Here is an 18,051-nt window from a genome sequence, read left to right as displayed (position 1 = left end):
GCAGACCAGCTCCAAGCACAGGGTGCAGACCAGCACCCAGCACAGGGTGCAGACCAGCACCCAGCACAGGGGGCAGACCAGCTCCGAGCCCAGGGTGCAGACCAGCTCCGAGCACAGGGTGCAGACCAGCTCCAAGCACAGGGTGCAGACCAGCACCCAGCACAGGGTGCAGACCAGCACCCAGCACAGGGTGCAGACCAGCTCCAAGCACAGGGTGCAGACCAGCTCCGAGCACAGGGTGCAGACCAGCTCCAAGCACAGGGTGCAGACCAGCTCCAAGCACAGGGTGCAGACCAGCTCCGAGCACAGGGTGCAGACCAGCCCCAAGCACAGGGTGCAGACCAGCACCCAGCACAGGGTGCAGACCAGCTCCGAGCACAGGGTGCAGACCAGCCCCAAGCACAGGGTGCAGACCAGCACCCAGCACAGGGTGCAGACCAGCTCCGAGCACAGGGTGCAGACCAGCTCCGAGCACAGGGTGCAGACCAGCTCCGAGCACAGGGTGCAGACCAGCTCCGAGCACAGGGTGCAGACCAGCTCCAAGCACAGGGTGCAGACCAGCTCCGAGCCCAGGGTGCAGACCAGCTCCGAGCACAGGGTGCAGACCAGCTCCGAGCACAGGGTGCAGACCAGCTCCGAGCACAGGGTGCAGACCAGCTCCGAGCACAGGGTGCAGACCAGCTCCGAGCACAGGGTGCAGACCAGCTCCAAGCACAGGGTGCAGACCAGCTCCGATCACAGGGTGCAGACCAGCTCCAAGCACAGGGTGCAGGCCAGCTCCGAGCACAGGGTGCAGACCAGCTCCGAGCACAGGGTGCAGACCAGCTCTGAATTGAGGAATCCGCACCTTTGGGGAGGCCCGATGCCGGAGTGGTTGGCGCCACTCCATGCCGCCGTGACCCCCCGCCCCGCCGGGTAGGGGAGAATCCCGCCCATTGTTTGTACACAAACATCAATATCTCCTGAGGAAGGGGGATTTGGTGATATGCCTGTAGATAATATTACATGTACTCAGCAGTGTGGCCTCCCACCAACAGGTGGCATCAGATGTAAGTCAGGCCATATCCGGCTATTGCCAGACAGTTATAAGGCGTACATGAGGACAGTCGGGCATAAGGATAGTCCCAGGAGAGTGTAATGTAACTCTCTGATAACTTGCTTGGTATCTGATCATTACCTTCCCATGTGTACATTAATAAATCATGGTTCTGGCTAAGTAACCAACAGTTCTGTAGATTCATTGCGAGACAAAGAACACAATAGTGAGTTGTACCGTACCGCATCACAGTGCTGGCTGTAAGAGTTTCTGGAATCACAGCGACAAGGCTCACAGCCAATTCCTCTTTTCAAGTTCCAGTAGCCCTCAGCGCACCTGTCACAGTTTGAGCCGATCACATTTGGTAGACAATTACACTGGCCGGTGATGGGATTACAGCCGCCATCATGTTGGGACCCCAATCCATTGCATGAGCATTCTGAAAAATAAACCAAATACTTACAGTTGTACCCTGAGAATATTCTGATTCCTCAACTAATGGGCTGGCTCTTTCTAGTTCATGCTGGGCATGAAACATGGCACGGGTGGAGAGCGGAGGGAGATCTGGGGGGAGGGGGAGGGTTCTTTCACAGCCTGTCTCATTTACATTTACAACATTATATTTGATACCAAGAAGTGGGTGTCATTTTTGGGAAAAGGGCTGGACAATCCTGTCCATTCTCAGAATCACAGAAAAATACAGTGCAGAAAAGGCCCTTCAGCCCACCGAGTCTGTACCACCGCATGAAGGGCCCTGACCTGACAATCCTAATCCCATTTGCCAGCACTTGGCCCATAGCCTTGAATGTTATGACATGCCATATACTCATCCGGGTACTTCTTAAAGGATGTGAGGCAACCTGCCTCTACCACCCTCCCAGGCAGTGCATTCCAGACCTTCACCACCCTCTGGGTAAAAATGGTTTTCCTCAAATCCCCCCTAAACTTCCCGCCCCTCACCTTGAACCTGTGTCCCCCTCGCAACCAACCCTTCAACTAAGGGGAACAGCTGTTCCCTATCCACCCTGTCCATGCCCCTCATAATCTTGTCCACCTCGATCAAGTCCCCCCTCGGTTTTCTCTGCTCCAACGAAACAACCCAAGCCTATCCAATCTCTCTTCATAGCTGAAATGTTCCATCCCAGGCAACATCCTGGTGAATCGCCTCTGCACCCCCTCCAGTGCACTCACACCCCTCCTATAATGTGGCGACCAGAACTGCACCCAGTACTCCAATATTCTATACAACTCCAACATGACCTCCCTGCTTTTGTAATCGATACCCCGATTGATTAAAGCAAATGTCCCCTATGCCTTTTTCACCAGCCTATTAACCTGCCCTTCTGCCTTCAGAGATCTATTTACAAACATGCCAAGGTCCCTTTGTTCCTCAGGACTTCCCAGTGTCAGGCCATTCATAGAATATTTCCTTGTCAAATTGCTCCTTCCAAAGTGTAACACGTCCACTTTTCAGGATTAATTTTCACCTGCTACTTTTCTGCCGATTTGACCATCCCGGGCAGGATTCTCCCGTACCCGGCGGGGCGGGGTGTCCTGGCGGGACGGAGTGGCGTGAACCACTCCGGCATCGGGCTGCCCCAAAGGTACGGAATTCTCCGCACCTTCAGGGGCTAGGCTCGCCCCAGAGTGGTTGGCGCCCTGCCATCCAGCGGGATAGGGGCTTGACGCCACGCCAACCGGCACCAAAGGGCCTCCACCGGCCGGCGCGAGTCGGTGCATGCACGGGAACGCCAGCCCCGCGCATGCGCGGGAGGGTTCGTCTCGACATCGGCCATCGCGGAGGACCACAATGGCCGATGCGGAGTAATAGAGTGCCCCCGCGGAACAGGCCCGCCCGCGGATCGGTGGGCCCTGACCGCAGGCCAGGCCACCCTGGGGGCACCTCCCGGGGCCAGATCCCCCCGCAACCCCCCAGGGACCCCGGAGCCCGCCCGTGCCGCCAAGTCCTGCTGGTAAGGGACCTACTCTGATTTACGCCGGCGGACCCGGCATAGAACGCGCGGGTCTTCGGCCCATTGCGGGCCGGAGAATTCGGGTGGCCCCTGCGCCCATTGAGTTGCGCCGGACCCCACCATTCTCTGAGGCGGGCGGCACGACTCACGGCGGGCTGGTTTCTGGGGGGGCGGGAGAATTGGGAGGACGGCGGGGGGGGGGGGGGGGAGGGGGATTCACGCCGACCCCCAGCGATTCTCCCACCCAGCGGGGGTCGGAGAATCCCGCCCCCCGTCTATATCTTCCTGTAACCCAAGGCTCAGCCTCACTGATAACCACCCGGCCAGTCTTTGTGTCATCCGCAAACTTACTGATCCGACCCCCCACATAGTCATCTATGTCATTTATATAAATTATGAATAATAGGGGGCCCAGCACAGATCCCTGTGGTACGCCTCTGGACACTGGCTTCCAGTCACTAAAGCAGCCGTCTGTCATCACTCTGTTTCCTACAACTCACCCAGTTTTGAATCCACCTTATCAAGTTCCCCTGTATCCCATATGCATTTGCCTTCTTTATAAATCTCCATGAGGGACCTTGTCAAAGGCTTTGCTGGAATCCATGTAAACTACATCAACTGCACTACCCTCATCTACACACCTGGTCACGTGCTCTAAAAATTCAATCAAATTTGTTAGGCATGACCTCCCTCTGACAAAGCCATGCTGATTATTCCTGATCATGATGTGGAGATGCCGGCGTTGGACTGGGGTGGGCACAGTAGGAAATCTTACAACACTAGGTTAAAGTCCAACAGGTTTGTTTCGAATCACTAGCTCACCTGAGGAAGGAGCTGTGCTCCGAAAGCTAGTGATTCAAAACTAACCTGTTGGACTTTAACCTGGTGTTGTAAGACTTCTTACTATTCCTGATCAAACATTGCCTCTCCAAGTGGAGATAGATTCTCTCCATCAGAATCTTCTCCATTAGTTTCCCCACCACAAGCTTTTTGTTTCTATTTTCCACACCTGTCATTCACGCCATCTCTGCTTTTAAATCGCAAATTCTGGGAGAGACTGGAAATTTCTAAAATTTAGACCACAAATAGACCTTCCTGTTTCATGTAAATGTGACTCTTCATTTATTAACAGTTAGTGCTGGGTTTGATACCACTTGATCTGTGACCCAAGTTAAGTCAATGTAAAGGCTTGGGGTGTCATCAAAATTGCAGTAAATTGAAAGTTTGAGAGCAATATGTTGATCTAGAATGTTCTCTTTGCTAACACTGATTTTGATACGGTGTGGAATTCACTTACCAACGCAGGCGTCGATTGCTGTGATATCGCGTCCTGGCCTGCGGTAGAAAGAGGGTTTGCATTTATCACAGTTGCTTCCTATTGTGTTGTGCTCACAGTCCTCACAGACTCCACCACTGATTCCTCCACTGTCTCGGTGTACCTCAGGGTCGAAGCGACACTTCTGGGAGTGATTGTTACAGTTGCATTCTGCAGGAGAAAGCGAGAAGCAAATTTTCGCTAAAAGCTGCATCCATTCATTACCTAAATACACCAAGATTTAAACAGAGCACTTCCATCTCCATAACCAGGAAAATACGGTGCTGTGACAACATGCCTAGAAACCCAAACTCTGATCTAAGGCCCTGCCAGTATCCTGAACATAGAACATAGAACATACAGTGCAGAACATACTGTGGCTTCACAGCGCCAGGGTCCCAGGTTCGATTCCTCGCTGGGTCACTGTCTGTGTGGAGTCTGCACGTTCTCCCCGTGACTGCATGGGTTTCCTCCGGGTGCTCCGGTTTCCTCCCACAGTCCAAAGATGTGCAGATTAGGTGGATTGGCCATGATAAATTGCCCTTTGTGACCAAAAAAGGTTAGGAGAGGTTATTGGGTTATGGGGATAGGGTGGAAGTGAGGGCTTAAGTGGGTTGGTGCAGACTCGATGGGCCGAATGGCCTCCTTCTGCACTGTATGTTCTATGTTCTATGTATGTTCTGATGTGCTGGAGGGGCTAGTTTAGCACACTGGGCTAAACAGCTGGCTTGTAATGCAGAACAAGACCAGCAGTGCGGGTTCAATTCCCGTAACGGCCCCCCTGAACAGGCGCTTGAATTTGGTAACTAGGGGCTTTTCACAGTAACTTCATTAAAGCCTACTTGTGACAATAAGCGATTATTATTATTGTGTTCTATGTTCTAGAAGGAGGCCATTCAGCCCATCGAGTCTGCACCGACCCACCTAAGCCTTCACTTCCACCCTATCCCTGTAACCCAACAACCCCTCCTAACCTTTTTTGGTCACTAAGGGCAATTTAGCATGGCCAATCCACCTAACCTGCACGTCTTTGGACTGTGGAGGAAACCGGAGCACCCGGAGGAAACCCACGCAGACACGGGGCGAACGTCCAGACTCCACACAGTCAGTGACCCAGAGGGGAATCGAACCTGGGACCCTGGCGCTGTGAAGCCACAGTGCTATCCACTTGTGCTACCGTGCTGCCCTACCTGCTGTTCTATTTGAATAATAAGGACTGTTATCACCAGGATGTGGCGTTTTTGGATTGGATTGGATTTGTTTATTGTCACGTGTACCGAGGTACAGTGAAAAGTATTTTTCTGCAAGCAGCTCAACAGATCATTCAGTACATGGAAGAAAAGGGAATTAAACAAAATTCAAGAAAATACATGAGAATACATAATAGGGAAACACAAGATATACAATGTAACTACATAAGCATTGGCATCGGCTGAAGCATCAGGGTGCAGCGTTAATGAGGTCAGTCGATAAGAGGGTCATTTAGGAGTCTGGTGACAGTGGGGAAGAAGCTGTTTTTGAGTCTGTCTGTGCGTGTTCTCAGACTTCTGAATCTCCTGCCCGATGGAAGAAGTTGGAAAAGTGAGTAAGCCGGGTGGGAGGGATCCTTGATTATGCTGCCCGCTTTCCCCTGGCAGCGGGAGGTGTAGATGGAATCAATGGATGGGAGGCAGGTTCGTGTGATGGACTGGGCGGTATTCACGACTCTCTGAAGTTCCTTGTGGTCCTTGGCCGAGCAGTTGCCATACCAGGCTGTGCTGCAGCCCGATAGGATGCTTTCTATAGTGCATCTGTAAAAGTTGGTAAGGGTTAATGTGGACATGCCGAATTTCCTTAGTTTCCTGAGGAAGTATAGGCGCTGTTGTGCTTTCTTGGTGATAGCGTCGATGTGAGTGGACCAGGACAGATTTTTGGTGATGTGCACCCCCAGGAATTTGAAACTGCTAACCATCTCTACCTCGGCTCCGTTGATGCTGACAGGGGTGTTAATTCCAGTGCAAAATTATTGAAATATAGCATGGGCGGGATTCTCCGCCGTGATTCTCCGTTTTGTCGGCACATGAAGTTTCCCGACGGCATGGGGCTGCCCCACAATAGGAAACCTCATTGACCAGCCGGCGTAACGGAGAATTGAAGCCAGAGGGTTGAAGCAGGGCGGAGAATCCAGCCCCACATGTAACTGATATATAACTGGAGTTTATAAGTGAACATTTTATAAAACTGTTCGCTAAGCATCTGGGAATTAAATAGGAAGATATTCCATTCCTTGATTCTGTTAGTTGTAGATGCAGGAGCAATTGCCTGAATATTCACATCAGGAGTAAGAAATTATAATATTACGCCTAAAAAGGGATATAAAGGGTGTTAACACATTGGTGAGAGGAGTAATTTATTAGGCATAGGACCAGATGTTGAGTGGGAGGGTGGGTGAGACAGGACAGTGCCTCCATCCTCTAATTACCATGCAGCCCCCACCCCTATAGTCAAATATTAGACCCATTAAAGTCTAGCCCAGTACTAATTATTGGCAATGAACGATGAATGCTTGGCAATCTTCTAGCCCATCTAAAATACTATTTCCTAATGGGATGTCGGAAATCCATATTATTGCTACCCTCCTCTAAATCCTGGAAATTCTTCCTGTGGTCACAGAAAGAGTTGAGCTAATTACTCACTTTTACACTGGTTGGTGTTGTAATCATCAGCTGGCTTCCAAGGTTGGTCATTATAGAAGCTTGCACACACCTCACAATTTTTACCTGCAGTATTGTGCTTACAGACACATTGTTCTTGAATCTAAAAGAAATGGACTGTGAGTTATTGACAACACAACTATAAAAATACATACAAGCAGCAGAGATCAAATTCTGAACAATCTGTAGTGGGCATCTGTGCAGGTCTTTCCATTATTTGAAAGCATTTAAACTGCATTACAATAAATACTCATGGGGAGAATTCACCCACCCCATGGTAGGTTTTCCCACAGCAGAGGCACCTTGCCAATGGTTGGCAGCAGGATCTATCGGTCCAGCCAAAGTTGTTGGCAATTTACATTCCTTGTCCGTTCTGTGGGTCAACTTTGTCAGGACTGGAAGATCTCACGAGCAGGAAATGCTGGTGAATTCCACCCAGAAAGTGGTGCACCGAAATGTTTATTTTGATTTGAATCATGTTCTATTTTGGGCCATTCTCATACATGGAACAAAAATCAGGTCCAGGTGCTGAGGAGTGGCGTGAAACACCACACCTCCGCACCTTCAGGGGCTAGGTCGGCGCCGGTGGGGGTGGCGCCGTGCCAACCGGCAGCCAAGGGCCTCTGCCGGCTGGCGCAAGTTGCCGCATGCGCAGGAGCGCCAGGGCGTGCTGGCATCATCCCAGCACATGCGCAGGGGGGATTCGTCTCCACACCGGCCATGGCGGAGGTCCACAGCAGCCGGTGTGGAGGGAAAGAGTGCCCCCACGGCACAGGCCTGCCCGCAGATCGGTGGGCCCTGATCGTGGGCCAGGCCACTGTGGGGGCACCTTCTGGGGGCACCATCGCGGGCTGGAGAATCGCCGGGGCGGGGCAGGGCCGCTACAAGCGGCCGCCGACCAGCATGGCATGATTCCCGCCCCTGCCAAAACCCCAGCGCCGGAGAATTCTGCAACTGGTGGGGGCGGGGGTCGGAGAATCCCGCCCCAGATATCTCATCAGGATATGCTTACAATTTCTATCAGTGTAATTTTTCCTCAATGCAATCTGAAATCCCTGAACTACTGAGTTAGTGGCATTTCTTACTTTGAGAATGAAAGAAAATGGGAATTCTGTCTTGAAATTATTTTTACTCCCTAGATAGTTCTCCAATTGGTCCTGATTGTTAACAGTGTGGAAGACTTGAATTTCCACTGTATTCTTCAATTTTCATTTCTAATGGTCTCTTCAATAGCCCAAGAGGCTTTAGTGACAAGGAAAGGGCTGTACGCTGAGCTGGAAGTGAGCCTTAGGAAACAACATTGCTCTTTTCATAAGTTGCAAATTAGTACATGGTATTCTAGGCAGACAAAGCTTTGACAAAGAGTCATCGGACTCGAAACGTTAGCTCGTTTTTCTCCCTACAGATGCTGCCAGACCTGCTGAGATTTTCCAGCATTTGGTATTCTAGGTGGAATTGGGTTTCATATTTCTTCTCTTGTACAATTTTTCTCTTGATCTTATTAATGCATCTCTGTGAATTTCCTTTCAATTTCCACAGTTTGTGAACCATATTCTGAAATAACATCCAATCAAATTGTTTTGTACATGAAGGCAGGGTAGTAGCCAGTGCTTTAGACAAAGTATGCAAAGGTGTACAATAAAGATTGTTAGTCTGTAGCTTTTTTCAGCAGTATCTTGAAATAAGACCACGGAATAATAATGGGATTCTCACCATTTTTATTGCTCCTTGGGGGGTTTCCACAGAGTTATCTTCCGAGTTGCAAGTAGAAGCATGTCCATTACAGAAACAGCTGCCTTGAAAGTTCATGTCATAGACAGCATAGAACTGATTGACATTATGAAGCTCATGGGATAAAGTTGGTTTGTATGGTTTGATAAAATTAATCCTCAGGTTTGTAAATGGTGCTATGTCTAAGGACAGAGAGGACAAATTTTATTTATTTAAAATAAAACCATGATCTTGTGATTCTCCTGGATATGATTAAACTATAAGAATACACGACAGTGAGCATGATTTATTATTGAATAATAGTCTTTTTGCAATTTTTGAAGTATCAAGGCAATAGGGTGAGGCATTTAAGCAGAATATACACACCCCTCACACCGAGTAAACAAACAGAACTTATCTACAATATGTCTACATGCACGTCCGGTGTACACTTTCCTGTTATCATTTGGGTGTCAACATTTTCCATTATAAGTTCATTTGATTCACATTCATGGTGATAACTGCCATTGTGTTCCGGGTTAAACTATCATTTCACTCTCCTGTGATTGGTGTCACTGGGGTACCTCTATTATGCATCTGGCAGCCGATCGTCCAGGCAATTCTTTTTCACTTTTCAAATTCCCATTAAGGAACAAAAGAACAATGAAAAGTACAGCACAGGAACAGGCCCTTCGGCCCCCCAAGCCCGTGCCGACCATGCTGCCCGACTAAACTACAATCTTCTGCACTTCCTGGGTCCATATCCCTCTATTCCCATCCTATTCATGTATTTGTCAAGATGCCCCTTAAATGTCACTATCGTCCCTGCTTCCACCACCTTCTCCGTCAGCGAGTTTCAGGCACCCACTACCCTCTGTGTAAAAAACTTGCCTCGTACATCTCCTCTAAACTTTGCCCCTCGCACCTTAAACTTATGCCCTCTAGTAATTGAACCCTCTACCCTGGGGAAAAGCCTCTGAATATCCACCCTGTCTATGCCCCTCATAATTTTGTAGACCTCTGTCAGGTCGCCCCTCAATCTCCGTCGTTCCAGCGAGAACAAACCAAGTTTATTCAACCGCTACTCGTAGCTAATGCCCTCCATACCAGGCAACATCCTGGTAAATCTTTTCTGCACCCTCTCTAAAGCCTCCACATCCTCTGGTAGTGTGGCGACCAGAATTGAACACTGTACTCCAAGTGTGGCCTAACTAAGGTTCTATACAGCTGCAACATGACTTGACAATTCTTATACTCAATGCCCCGGCCAATGAAGGCAAGCATGCCGTATGCCTTCTTGACTACCTTCTCCACCTGTGTTCCCCCTTTCAGTGACCTGTGGACCTGTACACCTAGATCTCTCTGATTTTCAATACTCTTGAGGGTTCTACCATCCACTGTATATTCCCTACCTGCATTAGACCTTCCAAAATGCATTATCTCACATTTGTCCAGATTAAACTCCATCTGCCATCTCTCCGCCCAAGTCTCCAAACGATCTAAATCCTGCTGTATCCTCTGACAGTCCTCATCGCTATCCGCAATTCCACCTACCTTTGTGTCGTCTGCAAACTTACTAATCAGGCCAGTTACATTTTCCTCCAAATCATTTATATATACTACGAACAGCAAAGGTCCCAGCACTGATCCCTGCGGAACACCACTAGTCACAGCTCTCCAATTAGAAAAGCACCCTTCCATTGCTACTCTCTGCCTTCTATGACCTAGCCAGTTCTGTATCCACCTTGCCAGCTCACCCCTGATCCCGTGTGACTTCACCTTTTGTACCAGTCTACCATGAGGGACCTTGTCAAAGGCCTTACTGAAATCCATTTGGACAACATCCACTACCCTACCTGCATCAATCATCTTTGTGACCTCTTCGAAAAAGTCTATCAACTTAGTGAGACACGACCTCCCCTTCACAAAACCATGCTGCTTCTCACTAATACGTCCATTTGCTTCCAAATGGGAGTAGATCCTGTCTCGAAGAATTCTCTCCAGTAATTTTCCTCCCACTGACGTATCCTTGCTACCCTTCTTAAACAAAGGAACAACATTGGCTATTCTCCAGTCCGTGACATCACCTGAAGACAGTGAGGATCCAAAGATTTCTGTCAAGGCCTCAGCAATTTCCTCTCTTGACTCCTTCAGTATTCTGGGGTAGATCCCATCAGGCCCTGGGGACTTATCTACCTTAATATTTTTCAAGACGCCCAACACCTCGTCTTTTGGATCTCAATGTGACCCAGGCTATCTACACACCCTTCTCCAGACTCAACATCCACCAATTCCTTCTCTTTGGTAAATACTGATGCAAAGTATTAATTTCGTACCTCACCCATTTCCTCTGGCTCCACACATAAATTCCCTTGTCTATCCTTCAGTGGGCCAACCCTTTCCCTGGCTACCCTCTTGCTTTTTACGTACGTGTAAAAAGCCTTGAGATTTTCCTTAACCCTATTTGCCAATGACTTTCGTGACCCCTTCTAGCCTTCCTGACTCCTTGCTTAAGTTCTTTCCTACTTTCCTTGTATTCCACACAGGCTTCATCTGTCCCTAGCCTTCTAGCCCTGACAAATGCCTCCTTTTTGTTTTTGACGAGGCCTACAATATCTCTCGTTATGCAAGGCTCCCGAAATTTGCCACATTTATCCTTCTTCCTCACAGGAACATGCCGCTCCTGAATTCCTTTCAACTGACACTTGAAAGCCTCCCACATGTCAGCTGTTGCTTTACCCTCAAACATTTGCCCCCAATCTAGGTTCTTCAGTTCCTGCCTAATATTGATATAATTAGCCTTCCCCCAATTTAGCACATTCACCCGAGGACCACTCTTATCCTTGTCCACCATCACTTTAAAACTTACTGAATTGTGGTCACTGTTCCCGAAATGCTCCCCTACTGAAACTTCTACCACCTGGCCGGCTCATTCCCCAATACCAGGTCCAGTATACCCCCTTCCCTAGTTGGACTGTCTACATATTGTTTTAAGAAGCCCTCCTGGATGCTCCTTACAAACTCTGCCCCGTTTAATCCCCTCGCACTAAGTGAGTCCTAGTCAATATTGGGGAAGTTGAAGTCTCCCATTACAACAACCCTGTTGTTTTTACTCTTTTCCAAAATCTGTCGACCTATCTGCTCCTCTATCTCCCGCTGGCTGTTGGGAATCATAGAATCATAGAATTTACAGTGCAGAAGGAGGCCATTCGGCCCATCGAGTCTGCACCGGCTCCTGGAAAGAGCACCCTACCCAAGGTTAACACCTCCACCCTATCCCCATAACACAGTAACCCCACCCAACACAAAGGGCAATTTTGGACACTAAGGGCAATTTATCATGTCCAATCCACTTAGCCTGCACATCTTTGGACTGTGGGAGGAAACCGGAGCACCCGGAGGAAACCCACGCACACACAGGGAGGATGTAGTAAACCCCCAACATTGTGACTGCACCCTTCTTATTCCTGATCTCTGCCCATATAGCCTCACTGCCCTCTGAGGTGTCCTCCCATAGTACAGCTGTGATATTCTCCCTAACCAGTAGCGCAACTCCGCCATCCCTTTTACATCCTCCTCTATCCCGCCTGAAACATCTAAATCCTGGAACGTTTAGCTGCCAATCCTGTCCTTCCCTCAACCAGGTCTCTGTAAGGGCTACAACATCATAGTTCCAAGTACTAATCCAAGCACTAAGTTCATCTGCCTTGCCCGTAATACTTCTTGCATTATCAGTTTTATTATTTAACCATAAATTATATCATTAAAATAAGGATTGATTTTCAAACTAAGATTGCGTTCCCTGGCCCTAATTATTTAACCTCTAACCTTACATTATCTCAAGGTTATTGATGGTTCATTAACAGCAACAGGGAAAATGAACAGTTCTACAACATTGAACAATGTAATAAAGATTCAATAGTTCGACTTGAAAACAACCTGTAAGATTGTTTGAAACAATTTTCTAATCTAAAAAATTCAATCAGAAATACATATCTGTTCAGGAAGCTTATTGATATATTCAGCAGTTTCTCTACCAATGCAAACATGTGATTAAGAACTCACTATTGATAAATAGAAGTTTTAATTATTCTGATTACTGTATCTCTTTATGGAAGCATCAAAAAACTCAGAGTTAATTTAAAAGTTGAGAGATCATAAACACTAATTGGGATTTATTAGGTTAAAGAAGTGCCTTACTGTTAATCTTGTCACTCTTTGTACCACTGATATAATCAGTCAGCTTGAGTGGGTTAAATGTAACCTGGAATCAAAAATGGAAAGAAGAGAATGTTAAAATGCTTTGTTTAATTAGTACTAGTTTATACAGGTTGTAATTTAGCAACATATTCAACAAATAGAATTGCTGATAATCGTGACATTATATCGCTCACTGATTTACATGTTACAGCTTATAAACCAGACATGGTTTTCCCAAATGAAAAAGAATGTAGATAGTTGGGAAGTACAATGTGATTCTGAGACTATAGGTTGAAAATGTTGAGTTGTGATTGTCAGTCTATTTGCTGGTGGCTGTACCTGATCATCTGATGAATCTTGATTCCGGGGCTGTACTTGACAGCGTACATCATCAAAGCTGTGAGGTTGTCCTGTTTGGATTTGAGGGAAGGATGCAGCGCAATCATCAGCAAAATACTGGTACGGTTTCCAGGTTTGACCGAAATCTGTGGAGCGCTCAATCGTCATGGCTGCCGGCCGTGGAGACTAAAGGTAAAAATAGATCAGAAAACATAAAAAGTTCAGAGTTGTTAAGATGATTGCATTTGTGTAAAGATTACCACGTTGATAATGTCTGACCATTGTTTTGCACTCTTAGCCATTCCCTGAAATATCCTACCTCAAAGTAGTATGGCTAAAAAAAGAGATGCAACTGGGTGCATTGATTCAGTCAGTGAAGGAAGAGGGACCAACATAGGTCAAGGAAGGGACAGTATTGACATTGGCCCATAGCATATTACAAATCAATGATGACCAGCAAGGGCACAATGCAAGTAGAATGGACCAGGACACAATTGGAAATAGTATCAGAGTAATAGTCAGACATTAATGTATATGTTTCCTTCGGCACTATTCAGAAGGGTCAAAGTCTTTGGTTGCTATCAAGTAAGCAATGAATACTGAAACCAGAAACCGCTGCTTTGTACTTCAGCATTGTACATGGATTTTCAGGGACATTTGTAAATGATATTTCCTCTGTGTTTCTGATCAATTGAGAGAGCAGCAATGTTAGAGATGGAATTTCTTAAGTTCTGAGTTTGAATTCCGAACTCAACTGACATTTGCACTTTAGCTTCTTGTAACCGATGATGTTGGACCAAAATGTCTGTCGGATGGAGAGCAAGTTGGTGACTTCTCACCCTGAGAAATGTGAGTAAATGTGAGAGTCAGTTGCCTTTGTAGCGATATCAATAAGTTGTCTGGTATTGTACTATCCGATTATTAAGCTGAGGGCTGTATGAATATAAGAAGAAAATAAATAGTGGAACAGAAAACAGCCACACGGCAAATATATTAAAGAGTGTTTACCTTGAATCTTAGAAGAATATCATTAAGTTGGAATTTCCCTTCCATGTCTAACTGTATATACACTTGATCCAGATCTGTAAATGTAAAGATAGACACAGTGTCAGAAGAAATCAATCAAATATGTTCCAGCACAGATGTCATTTACCAAGGGCTCAATTTTTGGCAAATCTGCAGATTAGAGCTCGACAGCTAGTCTCACTTTAATGTGTAGATTCCTGAGGTACCTGAGGCTTTAGGATTAATCTCCTTCGTCTTGGAGACCACGGGCGAGCGTTGTTTGGCACTAGTCCCCACAAACGGGGACCTGACGGAGTGGTAATTGTGGGGGGGGGGGTCTCCCATAGAGAACGGAGGCCCGCAGCTGCATGCTCTTTGGGCAGGGAGGTGCCTGGAACTGCTGGTGCCACCTGGATACCAGAATGATACTGCCAAGGTGCTCAGGTGGCACTGCCAGGGTGCCAAGCTGGCATTACTTGCGTGCATGCATGTGACTGGGCTGGGGATGCCCTGTGTGGGTGTTGGGGGGGATGTGAGGACTGTCCCATAGTGCGTTCAGGCTGGGGTGGTCAGGAGTCACATTGGGGCCCTTGGTGTAAGAAACGGGGCAATGTGTGACCTTGGCCCCTTTTCCAATGGTAGTCGCGTTGTATGGCCAGGTGTTTATTGGTGCTGTGCTCGCTATGGGACTTTGTTCCTCGTTAGTTAAATCGCACCCTATGTGATGACGCCGGGACTGAATCACGGGTGTTCTACGGCCCCGATAAGGGTGCCGGTCCTGGGGTGATTCAAGATATCCTAATGGACTAGCACGGCACCACTTGGAACCAGTGCAATTCCAACGCATGCCGCCGTGTTATTCACCAGGGTCGAGATTGACACTCGAGATCCTAACAAGCTGCAGAGAATCACCCCACTCCCCACACACTCTCATTCCAGCCAGGAAAATGTCACCCCGAGCAGCAGCCCGAGATTCGTCAATGCAAAGCTGGAGACACTGCTGGATGATGTGGAGGGAGGCGGGTCACCCTGTTTCCTGGGGTGGGTTGGAGGCTGCCACCCGCCAATGTTAACTGGGCCTGGGCGCGGTGGCAGAGGCTGAGTGCGCAGTTGGCACCACCGCCAGGAACAGCCAGCACTCCGTCCACTCCCCCGTCCCAGGGAATAGCTCGGGGACCATTGGGCACCCCGAGGGAGGAGGATGCGATGGGCCTGTGCCAGTAACTCCTACAGGGGAGGTGCCAGAGCACTGCAACATCTTTGAAACCCCCCACCTGTCCCTGCCGCATCCGATTGGCAGCGAGCAGAACAGGGCAGCATCACACCGCCCGTGACACCTGGAACACTGCTAAACCCATCCGGGGTTAGTCAGTCCAGAGGACGGTCACAGGGCGTGATACGCAGCCTCCACTTCCAATGTACCACCTGGGGGAACCCAGTAGAAGGAATGTTAGGGCCCATAAGGTTAGAAAGTTAGACACTAGTTAAGTTGCACGGGTGAAGCACATAAGTTAGCGATAGGGACTAGGGCACAATACTTGTCTATAACACAATAAACACCTGGGGCGGGATTCTCCTCTACCTGGCGGGACGGGCCGTACTGTCGCCGAGGAGTGGCGTGAAGCACTCTGGCGTCGGGCCGCCTGGAAGTTGCACCTTCAGAGGCTCGGCCGGCACCGGTGGGGTTGGGACCAGTGGGGTTGGCGCCGTGCCAGCTGGCGCGGAAGGGCTTGCGAAGCGTCTCCGCCGGCCGGCGCGAGTTGGTGCATGCGCGGGAGCGCCAGTGTGTGCTGGTGTCATCCCAGTGGGGTTCTTCTCCACGCCGGCCATGGCGGATGTTCACAGCAACCGGCGCGGAGGGAAAGAATGCCTCCATGGCACAGGCCCGCCCGCGGATCGGTGGGCCCCGATCGTGGGCCAGACCGCCGTGGGGCACCCCCCCCCCCCCCCCGGGGCCAGATCCTCCCGCGCCCTCCCGAGGACTCTGCAGGCCGCCCGTAGAGCCAGGTCCCCCTGGTATGGACCTGGTTTGATTTACGTCGGCGGGACTTGCCGAAAATGGGCGGCCTTTCGGCCCATCGCGGGCCGGAGAATCACCAGGGGAGGGGCCACTGCCAGCGGCCGCCGAATAGCACGGCACGATTCCCGCCCCTGCCAAAAAAACTGTACCGGAGAATTCGGCAGCCGGCGTTGGGGCACCGGGGCGGGATTCACGCCGCCCCCCGGTGATTCTCCGACCAGGCGGGGGGTCAGAGAATCCCGCCCACTGTGTCTGGTTTTCCAATCCCAGACCAGACCCCATCAGTGACTCGGATACTGGACACAAACCCCAATATGTTATTTTAATTTTGTAAGACTATGAGGAAAGGATAATTCACTCCAGGAGTGGGTTTACAAAGAAATATGGATACGGAGCAGGATTCCCCATCCCAGCAGCCGGCCAATGGGGTTTCCCATTGTGGGAAATCCGCGGGTGTGAGTGTGCTGCTGATGAAATGGAGGATCCCGCTGACGGAAAAGCCAGCCCATGGTATTTTAAAACAAACTTTACTAACACAGTATTAAAATCTTTAACATCACACCAGAAAATAGCTTACAGTTACTCCTTAAACAATGCTACTCAATACAGTGAATACAATACCCTTAATTGCTATCTTTATTCCACATAAACAAGAAAACAACCATCGCAGCTCCCAATCCATCTCAAATAGAAATGGCACAGAGGAATACTTGTTTTACAGAGATATTCTTTGAGGAAGAAATCTCCTGACACTGCTTTACAGAAAAGATCTGACTCCTATCAGACATTCTGGCTGTATGCCTTCAAAAGCTGCAGTGGCACTGCGGTTAGCACTGCTGCCTCACAAGGTCAGGACCAGGGTTCAATTCCAGCCTTGAGTCACTGTTTACACGTTCCCCCAGTGTCTGCATTGGTTTCCTCCGGGTGCTCCGGTTTCCTCCCATAGCTCAAAGATGTACAGGTTAGGTGCATTAGCCATGCTAAATTGCCCCTTGGTGTCCAAAAGGTCAGATGGGGTTATTGGGTTACGGGATAGGGTGGGGGCATGGGCCTAGGTAGGATGTTATTTCAGAGGGTTGGTGCAGATTTGATGGGCTGAATGGCCTCCTTCTGGCATGGTAACACGGTGGCACGGTAGCCAAGGCTACAATGAGTTCTGGAACCATGTGGTCCTGATGGAAGATTACCGAAGTATTAGTCAGCAGATTATTAGAGAGTAAATGTTGCTTGATAACACTATTGATGACACCTTTCATCACTTTGCTTATGATCGAGAGTGTACTGATGGGATTATGGGGCAAATTGGATTTTTCTGCTTTGAGCGATGCTCAAATCTATTCATGGTCCCACTGCTCTCTGTTACTGTAACATTTTCTAGCTCTAAAATCATGTGAGAAATCTGTGGCCTTCCAGGGTCTCCATTTTGAGGCCTCTTTGTGCATTCCCTCTTCATCACCTGTCTCCTCCCATGAGTCTGGCAGCTGGAGGCCTGTGTCCCCTCCCACTGGGCCTTCACACCAACTGCCCTTAATTGGATGATGAGTGCTGAGGTGACCTGAGATTCCACCCATCAATGCCATATTTGGAGATTTCTTCCTGTTGACCCAGTGATGTATTTATTGATTTGTCTGCCCAGCTAATATCTCATTGAACTTTACCTTTTAAAGTCAAATTCCATTATTTTTTCAGTTGAGTACGATGCCAGAGGACAAAACTTTCTCCATGAGTCTCCTTTCCCAAATGCAATGGTCATTCCCAGC

At 48.7% G+C, this 18,051-nt stretch overlaps 1 protein-coding gene across 1 annotated transcript in view; it reads right to left on the bottom strand.

The window, feature by feature from the left end:
• The window catches only part of LOC119978746 (laminin subunit beta-3-like), a 113,918-nt gene that overhangs the window by 65,308 nt on the left and 30,559 nt on the right, over positions 1–18,051 (bottom strand). Inside the window, exons 5-11 of the mRNA XM_038820587.1 lie at positions 14,275–14,348; positions 13,267–13,452; positions 12,928–12,991; positions 8,731–8,930; positions 7,000–7,120; positions 4,307–4,495; positions 1,279–1,475 (exon numbers count right to left, since the gene is read on the bottom strand). Of these exons, the coding sequence (XP_038676515.1) occupies positions 1,279–1,475; positions 4,307–4,495; positions 7,000–7,120; positions 8,731–8,930; positions 12,928–12,991; positions 13,267–13,452; positions 14,275–14,348 (1,031 nt within the window). The remainder of the gene's footprint in view (positions 1–1,278; positions 1,476–4,306; positions 4,496–6,999; positions 7,121–8,730; positions 8,931–12,927; positions 12,992–13,266; positions 13,453–14,274; positions 14,349–18,051) is intronic.

The sequence above is a fragment of the Scyliorhinus canicula genome, chromosome 15, assembly GCF_902713615.1.
Source record: "Scyliorhinus canicula chromosome 15, sScyCan1.1, whole genome shotgun sequence".
Taxonomy (NCBI): Eukaryota; Metazoa; Chordata; class Chondrichthyes; order Carcharhiniformes; family Scyliorhinidae; genus Scyliorhinus; species Scyliorhinus canicula.
This window is presented reverse-complemented; position numbering and strand designations above follow the sequence as displayed.